The 12996-nt window shown below is 37.1% G+C and overlaps 1 protein-coding gene across 1 annotated transcript; it reads right to left on the bottom strand.

The window, feature by feature from the left end:
* Nucleotides 1-1767: 1767 nt before the first annotated feature.
* dusp3a (dual specificity phosphatase 3a) lies at nt 1768-12523 on the bottom strand. Its single transcript, XM_042735596.1, has 3 exons — nt 11341-12523; nt 5966-6192; nt 1768-3243 (listed from the first exon to the last, which is right to left on the bottom strand). The coding sequence occupies exons 1-3, from the start codon at nt 11505-11507 to the stop codon at nt 3035-3037; spliced, it is 603 nt and encodes a 200-aa protein (XP_042591530.1). The 5' UTR covers nt 11508-12523; the 3' UTR covers nt 1768-3034.
* Nucleotides 12524-12996: the final 473 nt, after the last annotated feature.

Genomic DNA, 12996 nt, shown 5'->3' with positions numbered 1-12996 from the left:
TGATGAGACATACAAAATGACCAAGCAGCATTATGATTCATTGTTATATACTAATGACATCGTTAAACCATATAGTGGTACAACCATTTTCATTTAATCTTCCCTGTATAATTATATAGTTTACTATGCACTGTGTAACATACAATCGGATACATACGAATAAAAGGCAATACATAGCAGGCCAGTTTGTGCAAACCACATAGGTTATCAACAGCAGATGGCAGTGTTTCTCCTTCCACAGATCCAGTTCAGAAAAGGGTGTGTTCTTCTTCATCTTCTGAAGCCTTGCAGCCAACAGAGCCAGCAAACACATCTTTATGTTGAAATTTCCAAATATGCGAAATTCAAAATGTGTTATTGTTGCTTTTTGAGGTTAAAAGTTGCTGCTTAAATCTCTGAAAGCACAGGAAGATTTCAGTTCCGTTTTAGTGACTGATAAACTCCCATTTTGCTTGCCATTGGCACAGACCATCCTCATTGGTTCACGTTTTTTGTGACGGCACACAGGTTTCCAAAAGCTACAGTTGATTAGGTTGTATAAAGCCTAGGTCTCCAGATTATATTAAAGGAATGTTTATAGTTTGAATGCTTTCATACATATAGGTATGTCAATTTTAAAAGTTCTTAGACAAAAAACTAACCAATTATTGTGGATTAGCTACAGTAGTATGAATGTTGTGAGGTAGCCTGCAACAGCGTTACCTGTGAAAACAGACTTTGATCCTCTAATACAATGTAAATGATAAAAGAATAAAGCCAATTACAACACTTCAGCCAATAAAGCCAATTTAACAACTGGGTGTGTGAAACAAAAGTGGTGTTTTGGGGTAAATGTGCCATGGCATTCATGGCATTTCAAAGTAAAGTGGATGTTGACTACAATTTATGAGATATTTCTATTGTTAATAGATACTGGTCATACACAAAAATTATAAACAGGTCATACATTCATATATGTCAACATCTAAATATGTCTATACAATTTTATATATATATATAATATATTAATATTAATATATTATATATTATATAATATTTTATATAATTTTATAAATACACCTGTATATCTGGAATATAGAAATATAAAAAAGAGGCATAAGTAGTGCTTTGTATTATAATCTAGCCTACAATTTGTACTATAGTATTTTTTTCTTCAGCTGTAATAATAAATGTAGAGGTCTAGGGGCTATTAATAGTAGATCAATCAAATTTGACAAGAGAAATAAGACTAAAAAGCTATGTGTTTTAAACTTTTGCATGCACTTATTCCAAATGAAGTGATGCTGGTTCTCCTTTAAAGAGGTCATATTATGAGAAATCTTGTTTTTGGGTTAACTTTAAGAAATCATAATTTTCTCCCCAGTCCAAAAAGACCATTTACTGAAGCTAAGCTACAAAAATGTCTCATACTGAAATTTTTGATGTCCAAAATGTGTATACTTTAACATACGACCGCCCATATTTACACATCAGTGTAGCCAAACCAGTCCTAAAGAAGCTATACAGAGAAAGTAGGAAGGATACTGTTATTCCAAAACTGAATAAAATATTGGAAAAATTTTGGTAAAAGTCTGATCTGAATGGTTTGAACAGCACATTTCAATGCAGACCTTTTTGTGAATCTGCCACAATGATGCTGTTATTGAACGATGGACAGCATTAACTATACCGACAACTATCAGTTACTCATCTTCATAGATGTCTTAAAGGCACAAAAGCAAAAACTTCATACATAACTTAAATACACATTATAAAAAAACCCCTGCTTAAATAAACTAACATTATAAGTGGACCTCAGGGGAAATAATTAAATGATAAAAATACGTACGATATGACCCCTTTAAAACCTGAAACAAGCCAGCCGTGCAGCAAAATGAGTCAATTCCAGTGCTAAAGTGATTCTGTTTTAAGGACAAAGCTGACCCCGAAGTAAACCTAATCTATTTCAACAGCTACCCTTAAAAATCTGATCTACACTCTACCACACAGATGTCGCTGACACGCTTCCTGTGATCTCTGAACTAGCGGTATGAAGGGGCACTGGACCTCTGGGTAACAAACCTTGTGTAAGGGCACATCTTTAGGCAGTTGGCATGGCAGAGGCTCTCCATCTATCGGACGTGTCTCTCTGGTCAAGGCTGACTGTGATCTTGTGATGGTCAAAATGTGGCATGAGACTTGGCAGTGTGAGACAGTGATTCCAGAGTAAAGAGATCTAATGGGGCTGATGCATTATCACTGCTGCATAGAACCGGGTTGAACCTGTCTGTAGCGTCTGTTGAATCTGAGCTACAACATACAGTTGGCTTGTTGTAGATATATCTTGTTTGATTGCATGCTATTATTCGGTACAAAGTGGAATGTTAATTTAGTGAGGAAAAGGGGTGTGTGCTGGTACACAACAGTTTTGTCCTCCTGATTTAAAATGCTGGAAAGCCATCAAAAATCTGGCTGTCGGTCTGTAAATGGGTTAAAAGGTGTATTCGACGTGCTTTTTTGTACCTAAATATCATATTCTACCACATACAAATAGTAATGGGCTGAGCAATCGCAGTATTTCTGTCAAATCAGAAACCATAGGATGATTGTGCTCTACTTTACAGATGACAATTGGGCTAATATGCTCCAAAAGTTGAATTTGTGAGATATACAAACAGTTGGGTACTGGAATGCTTTAGGTGTACCTAGTGAAAAAACAGAAGCTTATTATCATGGGGAATGACGCAAAAACGAAACAGTTGTGATGACATATAAAATGCTGCCCTTGCTCCTTCTACAGCCTTAATTATTCAGATATGCCAGTAAGTTTCCCTTTACCAGCCAGCTGGAAGCAGGAGTAATTATTAAGGATACTGACAACACCTTATGTGAGTGTGTTTGTGAGAGTGTGTTTGAATTCACTTTGTATATCTCCATGCTTATGCTCTGGCGGTATGCATACATTCTGTTAATATACTAGGACTGGAAATAGTGCACACTAGTTTGACTGTGCGACTGCATTTGTGAATATATGTTGGGGGAAGAGCACGTTCTATCATTTGGTCTTCAACTTGCCCTCCTTCGCCAGCTTTTCGTTGAGTTGACACAACTGGCGCAGGAATCCATCATTTGGGCCGATCTCTCTCTTGTGTCTTACTGTAGCCGTTGCAACTCGTACATCCATCTTGTGACGGAGCATGAGGTAAGCAATGACGATAGTGGGCGAACGGCTGTAGCCCTCACGGCAGTGAACATACACCTTTCCTAGAAGAGTAATAAGAAATAACGGTTTAAAAAGGCAGGTTTTGAAGTACCTCCGAAGACCTCATCCTTTGAGGATATGAATGCGGCTTCTGCCGCAACATCAGTTCATTGTGAAGATTCTCAAACCAACCTTCAGACCAATTCCCCTCCAAACATGGAACCACACACATACACATTCTTTATTGACCAGCCTACTGTCCTGGAGGAATCCACCTTGCAAGCCTCTGCTGTGCTTATTTAGCAGATGCAGCAGAGGATCTGAAACCTGATGCCTCCTCCAAACGCTTACTTACGTTTTCCCATGAGTCTCTGTGCTGTTTATGTGTCAAGGTGATAACCTTCATTGATTCTTAAATCTCTGCTCCCTGTAGATCAATGTAGAGCTACGGCTATGCAAAACTACAAATTTTTAAGGCAGTGGCTATTTGCACTAAGTGTAAATAGCAATTAGATGCTATTTACACTAAATGAAATAGCATATTTTCTTAGCGATAGATGCTATTTACACTAAGCTATGGAGCTATTATTAGACAATCTTCTTTTTTAGTGTTAAATCACACGTTGGTGGCTGGAGTTCGTGTAAATGGCTTCTGCCAACAAGGTGGGCTGCACTTAGTTTAAAAATAAACACTCCCTATTTTTAAAATCAGCTGGCTAGTTGATTTCTTAAACCATTAAGGATGTCTTGTATAATTGTCAACATCATTTGGCAAAATTCACTTAGTGCACTTTTAAGTTTTAAACAAATTAAAGTAAAATAAAAAAAACACATCTCTAAATGCCTGTTTAAACCAAGAATTATATATATATTAGCGTGCATGCCAGAGTGGCTGTCAATGTTTTAATCATTCATCAGCTGAAAAAAAAATTTTTAAGGCATGTTCTCTTTAAAGCAGAATGGATAAATACTCTCAAACAAATTCTAAAAACATCCATAACCTGAAAAAAAAAACATTGTACATTGTACAATGTACATTATAGTTACTGTGTCATTATCATTATAGTTACTGTGCACTATTCTCACAGAATTAGAATGATTATTAAAACTTTATAGTTACCTTTACATTTATATTTAATGTCCTCTGTTGCCATGCATCTCAAATGTAACATAAAGGGGTAGTTCAACCAAAAATGAAAATTCTCTCATTTATTAGTCAACAGCATGTCGTTCCACTTCCATAAGACCTTTGTTCATTTTCAGAACATAAATTAAGATATTTTTTTATGAATTCCAAGAGCTTTCTGACCCTGCATAGACAGCAATGCAACTACCATGTTCAAAGCCCAAAAAGGTGGTAATGACATTGTTAAAATAGTCTATGTGACATCAGTGGTTCAACCGTAATTTTATGAAGTTACGAGAATACTTCTTGTGCACAAAGAAAACAAAAACTTTAAAAAAATAAAATAAGTGAATAATAAATGACAGAACTTTTATTTGTGGATTAATGAACCGTTAAAGAGCAAAAACTTCAGTTCTGTGTGAATGGTCCTGAAGGATGACAGCACTCTGAACTCTGGTCACTGTATCACCATCTGTGTTTGAAATATAAAATTGCACCTCACATGCAGAGTTTTTTGTAGTCACTTTTTGACATCAAGGATTTTGAATGATGTAAACCTGAAACCCACAAAATCCAAACCAACTACTCAAAATAATCATTTTAGGTTCACTCTAGTATATATTGGTAAAGCAAGAATATAGATTTTTTTTATGTGCTCATGTAACTGAATATCACATCAATTCTATGCAATGCACTGTTGCCACAAAGACCTACAGTAAACTTAAAACAAGAACAAATCTAAAACTAGATGACAAATCAGTCATCGAGACCCACCCTTATGCAAAGTATATTTTTAAAACTGATTTAGTGTGACTCAGAGGCAGCGGGAGCACTCAGACCTTCATCCCTCCCACTGCTCATTGTGATTCAGCCAGCAAATTCGCCAGATGACATCAAGCCCACTGTAAGCGCGGCTGTCGCAAATGTCACAGCTGAGCTCAGTCGCGCTACGAAGTGGCAGCATATATTCTAGAGGTTTTGTTTCAGCTTAAGCGCTCAGTGAAAAGATTAGTGTCCTCCCTCTACCCAGGCTTGGCGTCTGATTTACCGTTTACTGGGCTCCTGCTGCCAAGATGACTTGTAATTAAGATGCTTTATAATTGCTCCTCTGTGTTAGAGATGGCATAAAATCCATGCCATAAAAGATGGGTTTAACTGCACCAGTTAAAACAACTGGTGTGAGATATCTAGGGATAAAATCTGTGTGTAGGGACTACCAGATCCACTTTGGGATACATTATTATCTGTGGATACATATACTGTAACATTTCAATAAATCCACTACATTTTTTTCTTTCATTTTTTTATCCTAACTTTTGTTTGTTGTTTGTGCAAGCTAAGCATTAAAACAAAGTGATGAAAAAAGAAAGCTGGCATAAGGGAAAAATAAATAACCTGGATTGTTAGAGAAAGGTCAAATTATAAACACCACAGAATACTTTACATTCTAACTCCGCAAAGACATCGCTGGCTTCATACTTCATGAATTATCAAGACTCTGTGTCAAATGGACTGAACAAGATTTCTGGAATATCTTGGGATAGTCTTGTCGGTGAATGGAAAATGTTTTCTTTACAATCAGTTTATGTAGGTCTAAAGTGGGTATTTGATAAGAAACAAAAGTATTTACAAAAAGAGAAGAAGCACGAGCAGCTGACCTTTTCCATGTGCCAGAGCCTTATCAATGAAGTCTGCTGCTTCCTCAAAGAAGGCACTGATGTTGAACTGCTCAGTGTCATTGGCCTGTATGCCATGGTACGTGATCCCAGTTCCTGCGTAGAACTCTGCGTTGGTGTTCACATGCATGAAAGAGTTTCCCTCTGCGACATTCAGTATGTGTGTCACACCCAGCCGCTGCAGACGCATCACATTCTGGGCCACAAACCTGGGGAGCAGAAGCAGAGCACGTGTCAGATTCACCTGAACCAAACAAACCAATTTTGTGATATCTTAAAGTGATAGTTCACCCAAAAATGAAAATTCTGTCATCATTTACTCACCCTCCACTTGTTCCAATCCATTTAGCTACAATAAACTGTTTGATTACCAACATTTTTCAAAATATCTTATTTTGTGCTCAACAGAAGAAAGAAACTCCTACAGGTTTGGAACAACTTGTGAGGTGAGTAGATGATGACATTTCATTTTGGGATGAACTGTCCCTTCAAGGCAGTGTTATAGGCAAGACCAGCTTATTTGAGTCAAGACCGAGACCAGAAGAGTGTTGAGTCTGAGTCAATAAAACCAAGACCATGAAAATATGGCCATGCTTCTTGAGTCCAACACAATATTTTTTTGGCCTTGGTCTCATCATGGAACATGTGGAACATTCGCAACTACTCTCTGTCTTTTTTAACAATTCACATCATATGAATTCACAGAAAATATTTAGGCTTTCCCATCACATTTCAGACTGAGTCAGCATTACTGTATTCCCAAATAAATTTCTTAGGGTATATTAAAGGGGTCATATGATTTTAAGTATTCCTTTCTCTTTGGAGTGTTACAAGCTGTTTGTGCATAGATAAAATCCCTAAAGTTGCAAAGACTAAAGTCTCAAACCCAGAGATATTCTTTAAAAAAAGTTAGGAGTCATCCACGCCCTCCTAAAATGCCTCGTTTAAACATGCCCCCACATGTCTATGTTACTGTGTGGGATGATTTGCATAACACCCAAATGTTTACGCAAAGTAAGAAGGTGTAACTTTGATTCTCACTGTTGCCGTCGCCTGTGTGTTTGGCCTTCCAAAAGAGGACACAACTAGAAATCAGTGGTTAAGTTGTATTTACAACACTGTTCTAGAACAGTTCAACCCAAATATTCGAGTGTGTGCAGCACATCTTATGGAGGACTGTTTCCTGGGAGAGTAGCCTACAATGCCGGCTGTGGCACAAAGGCAGTTTCTATAAAGTGGGGCAATTCCAACTTTGCAAGGACGGTCTGGTGCTTCTGACTCACAGCCTGTAAGTATGTTTTCATATTTAAAGAATTTGCCACTGACTATTCAAACGTGAGTTTTGAGCAGTGTAGAGTAGCGCTTGTTGTCTGACGTTTCTCAGATCACAAATGCAGACATTATTTTTTTTTATTTTTACGCTGCGCGATGCAACGCAATGCCTAAAAAGACAGTACAAGTCATTATAATCAGTAATTATGTCCCCACTGTATGCAACAAATGCCTCGTTTGTAATGGGTTTCATTGGTTTTGTCTCGTCGCACCAGGACATGGCATCCCAGTATGGTAAGGGGCGTAACATTTCCGTCACACGCTTGAGCCATTCAGCCAATCACAATGCACTGGATAGCTGGCCAATCAGCATACACCTTGCTTTTCAGAACGATGAGCTTTGTAATAATTAACGCGTTTCAGAAAGGCGGGGCATAGAGGAGCAACAATAATGTACAGTATGTGAAAAATAATGTTTTTTTAACCATAAACACATCGCATTGCACCAAATATACAAAATAATGTTCTTCTTAGCATGTCATATGACCACTTTAAAAATTTAAGACTTTTTTTGTTTTCTTTTCTCTCACTGCTGAATACCTTGTGATCATTCATTCTTGAAAAACCCATTACATAAAGCCTTATGTTGCGTTATGTAACTATTTATCAAGAATGTTTAATGCATTTGCAACAATGGCAATCTGCATGCTCTCAGTTTGTAGTTCCAGTAAACCCAAGACCCTGCCAACCCCACCCAGAATGGATCCGTCTGTTGTGTCTAGTTTGAGATTGATTGGAGTGAATTGTGGAGCCGCTTTTAGTTGGCAGAGATGTCGGCCTATGTCAGAGGGTCCCTGGGGACAGCAGTGTTCTAAACCAGAACAGACACACCAAGGAGATCTTGGCTGCTGCCCAGAGGCATACAAAGAGCCATAGGCGTCCAGCGTAGTGCCCAAAATAGGACTCTGAGTCCACAGAGAGAGAAAACAAGAGATGAGAAAAGAGATGAGCAGATTGCTCTGTCATGTAGTTGCATTGTCTCTGTATTGCTTGAGCACCTGGAACTCTTTCATCTTTGTCTCCTAAAAATCCAACCTCTTTATGTCTCTCTAGTCCGCTCCTGAGCGCCATCCATTGTGAGAATGCAGTAGATGAAAGACTGCACATATGGGATAATATAGATAATATATATATATACAACCTAATACAATTATAGTACATTATTTACACAGACACAGTATTTACACAGTTTCAAAAGAACCCCCTAAATAAAGATCAAGTCTCCAAGCCTTTTGGTTTATAACTGGAGGACATAGCAGCCCATCAGTCTCTGTTTCTGCCAGCAGTGCCGGCTCTTCAGTGGTGATGAAGTGATGGACTCGGATACACCACCCAACACCCATAATTCAAACTCTCCCCCACTGAGATCCTGTCTATATGGAGCCTTTGCAGATTGCGGTCATATTTCTCCCAGTGTTTGTATATGTATGTGTGTATGTATGTGCATGAGAAAGAGAAAGAGTGAGACAGAGAGAGAATGTGTTTGCTTTGCATCTTGTTCACCTGTCCTGCACTCTGTTCACTGCAGTCCCTTCACATGCATTATTAATGTAAGTCTTACAAAGAGAGGTGTGCTATGAAGAAAGTGGCCCATTGTCCCATACTGCACCTTTACATACAGTAAATAGTCCAAATCGAGTACTAGCAAAATTCTAGGATTTTATCTATTATGTATAATCATAATGACTTTGTATTACTAAAGACAGTATCGTTAAGATCATATCCTACAGTCATAACACTAACTGAACAATAATCCCAAAGGTTTGGCACACTCTTATATCTGCACTTAGTTTATTAATGTGCTCTGTAGTATTGGCAAGAATGTGAACAAACAAAACAGTGCAATGAGTCCTGAACACAATGTGGACATTCAATCTTATCTGGGTAATTATGGATGGGATCATCTCATTTCAAACATAATTCTTTTGCAATATCAGTCCTTATATAAGACTTTGTGCAATATAATACGTGTGCAGTAAGTACTCTTTTGTGCATGCTGTGCATATTGTGTAAAAAAAACAGCAGAATTTGTTGTGCAAGGTGTAAATGTACATAAAGTGTTTTTGTTTATAGATAGATAGATAGATAGATAGATAGATAGATAGATAGATGCTATCTATCTATCTATCTATCTATCTATCTATATATATATATATATATATATATATATATATATATATATATATATAATATTAAAATTGAATATAAACAAATCTGGAAGCTACAGACAAGGAAGATACAGGCATTAGCAACTCAGTGACAATGTTTTGTCAATATCTATAATTGACCATATGTAAATTCCTGCTGCTCTTAGTAGCACAGACTAAGCCAGGCACATCCGGCTGTGGTTTATGCTCAAATTGATTTGTTGTTACAAAGAGATCATGTGCTTGTTCTATAGTTATCCAATACAACGATGCTTATGTGAGATGATTTATTAAAGAAATAAGTGATACCAGGGAACAGTCAATCATATACAGCATATAATTTATTTCCCAGAAATGAAAATTAAACCACAAAACAATACACCAACAGTTAACTGTAAACAGATAGCATTTCAATACTCTGAAATTTCATAAATGTTTTAATGGAATATTTACTTGATATCCGCTTAAAATATTTGAAAACCAAAACTGTGCATTATCCACTCAACAGCGTGTTTAAAAAAATATCACAATGGGAGATCTGCCAATCATGCCAGTCAGACATGTTGATAATCTCAAAATGGCCAAATATTGAACCGTTTATGAACCTAGCTAGTATATTTGCCTATTGATATAAAAATAACATTAAATATTATATATAAATATTTCTCCTTTTTATAATTCATATTAGCCATTAACTACCCGGGAAACAAAGATTTTAGAGAAATAATCAGATTTTAGAGAAATGTCATGATGACTGATTTTGTTTCTCAGTATCTTTGATCTATCTCAAGTTTTTGCAAACCATCTCTGAGCAGCACACCTTTAGTATAGCCTAAGTGCAGTGACGGAATATGAATCTTTGACAGCAAACTGATTTGAATTTAAGAATCACTGGAGTGATTCTAAAGCAGTTTGTTTTTATTCTGAACAATTATTTTGATTAGATGCACTCAACAGCCATTTGATTTAGAATTCTATCCAGACTTTCTAATTTATACACAGTTCTTAAAATACCTTCCATAATGTATTAGACAAGGAAACTTTATTTACTTATTTTCTTATTTAATTTTACTTTTAGTTAACTGCACCAAAAACAATTTATATGTAAAAGTAAGGTGTCCGTGCATGTTACTTTAAAAATGTAGGCTATTCCAGGAACAAATCAATCACTATGTAATGATGAACCTGATGCAAATTTTGAAATATGAAAATAAGTACAAAACAACACAGGCTATGCAAATACTGAAGACTGTGAAGTTGTAAACAAAAAATTCTGAGTAAAAGGTCACAATTACACAAATACATATTTTTAGCACATGATTTAAAAGTCATACTACAAGAACGGTGCTGTTGAATCGACCGGGATTTTAATCATGAAAACAAATGACTCGTTAAACCCCCTAGAGATCGTTTTAGCAGTGTATGATAGAGGAAAGATGCGATTAATGTGTAATAGTAACGGTTTAATACAAAGAAACACGTGACTGAGGTCGAACTGAAGCGGTTTTGTAACCAGTGATCTCAGAGAGATAGCGAGATGGTACCGATAGAGGACGATCGTGGAGAAAATCAGCTTCTCTTGCAGTCTGACTCAAACTGACTCACTGTTTAAACGTTAGCAAAATCTCCTGTGGCTTCGTGATTGTTCTCGCAGGCGGAGAGCTAACATGCTCCACTCACACCTAGGTTTGTTGTTTTGGAACTGAACACTGTAAAAGATTCAGTTAATGTGTATTGAAAGGGTTTATTTACCTATCCGTTATACAGATCAATCCTGTGCCACAGTCAACACATTTATCCAGCATTTGAAAGCAGCTACCTGTCAGTGTTTTGCTGCCATCAGAAGCACGCAAGTCTCCATAAGATCGCTGAACTTACGCATTGCCGATGTAAATCTTGGGAAAGACCTCGTTGAAATGTTGGGCTGGGAGGCTGTAAAAACCGCTGCCGTTGGACAGCAGCTTGTTGAGTTGTTGTATGGTCGCCTCGGTGTCTGGTACGGTGACTTCCAGTGGTCCCTTCGCGGGGCTGTGATGTTTCTTCATGTTTCAGTCCTCCTCCAAAAGCCAAAAATAAAAAACAACAACAACAACAGCAAGTGTCCAGTGGTGAAGATATCACGGCTTTCGATTCCTCAGCATTTTATTTCCCTTCCCTCTTGGTGTTGTTAGCGCGCGCTCCTGAACGCAGGCAGGCAGACAGACACACCCGGGACTCGCCCACCGGCGGTCTGATGTGATGCTCCGGTGAGTCGGTAACAGAACTGGCAGAAGATGGCGACAACGCATCGATACAAAAGTCATTTAGAGCTGCTTTAAAGGGAACATCGCTATCTCTCATCGAAATCGAATCCATTCACATTTCTGACGGGTTAGATGTTTCGCGTGTTCATGTTGCCTGTTGTGCGTAAACCTGTGTTTGTAACGCTCATTCTATACACGCAATCCGTTTTGTAACGCTCATTGATCTAGTAATACTAGTCCATTCCCAAACATCAACCCCTCCCTTCATGTAAGGCTAATTTTGCGTGTTAATTGATGTTATGACAGGCAGGCTTACTTAAAGTAACTAGAATTGTATTTATTTATTTCTCTCTCTCGTTTTAATCCAACAAGTGGCTTTTAACCCTTGTATTTGAACTCTGAACCTTGACCCACCTGTGATTAGGTGTAACTTGACCCACATTCAAGCCAATTACAAGAGTTCCCATTAGGAAACTTTGTTATCTGATCCAAAAGTGTATGTCACAGAAAGAAAAGAAAATTATTTATGTAGTAACAAGACTAATGAACTATGAGCATTTAGGAAAGTGGTTGTGGATTCTTCTTGCCAAGTGTGAAAAGTCATAATTGTTTTGTTCAAGTCAAATTTGACTCATATTCAATGACTGGATGTTATTTATCATTACTGTTAAACAACAATATAGATAATGTTTTTTGTTAAGATACCCAGTGTATATATAGTCTATGTATAATATTTATTTGCTTACTTTTTCTATAATCTGTTACCATGAAGCTGAAATGGTTCTAAGATATAAACAAACAAACAGCTCATGGTTTTTTATTTGAATTATAGGCACACAACACAGAGTTCACAGAAAAAGTCACTTTTATATTGCCCTGCAGTCATGGCCAAAAGTTTTGGTAGGTACGTGAATTTTGTGTTTTTGCTAAATTTGCTGCTTAAGCTGATGTGGTGTACATTTACATTGTTTCTAGATTATTTTGTAGATTGATCAGATGCATTTTAAATAATTGTTAAAAGCTTCATTGGCCAAAAAAGACCTTTTCAAAAAAAAAAAAAAAATCCAAAAAAAATTTGATCCTGACACAAAATGACCAGCTAACATTAATTGACTAATCATATCATCAGCCCATGTGAAAGTGTAAATGAGTACTAGACAGGTAAAATCACTATCATACTAAATAGATTGTAAGAGCAGACTGATTGCTATAAAAGGAGGGAAGAAACGCTTCCAATCATTGTGTTTTTGTTTGCAGTGGTTACCTCCAAAGAAACATGTGCATCCATCAT

This window comes from Cyprinus carpio, chromosome B12 (assembly GCF_018340385.1).
Source record: "Cyprinus carpio isolate SPL01 chromosome B12, ASM1834038v1, whole genome shotgun sequence".
Lineage (NCBI taxonomy): Eukaryota > Metazoa > Chordata > Actinopteri > Cypriniformes > Cyprinidae > Cyprinus > Cyprinus carpio.
This window is presented reverse-complemented; position numbering and strand designations above follow the sequence as displayed.

Coding starts and splice junctions, on each gene's coding strand:
- dusp3a (XM_042735596.1), bottom strand. CDS start 11,507: ATGAAGAAACATCACAGCCCCGCGAAGGGACCACTGGAAGTCACCGTA. Junction 6,193..11,340: donor AAGATTTACATCGGCAATGC/GTAAGTTCAGCG, acceptor TCTGCTCCCCAG/GTTTGTGGCCCAGAATGTGA. Junction 3,244..5,965: donor GGCTCTGGCACATGGAAAAG/GTCAGCTGCTCG, acceptor TTACTCTTCTAG/GAAAGGTGTATGTTCACTGC.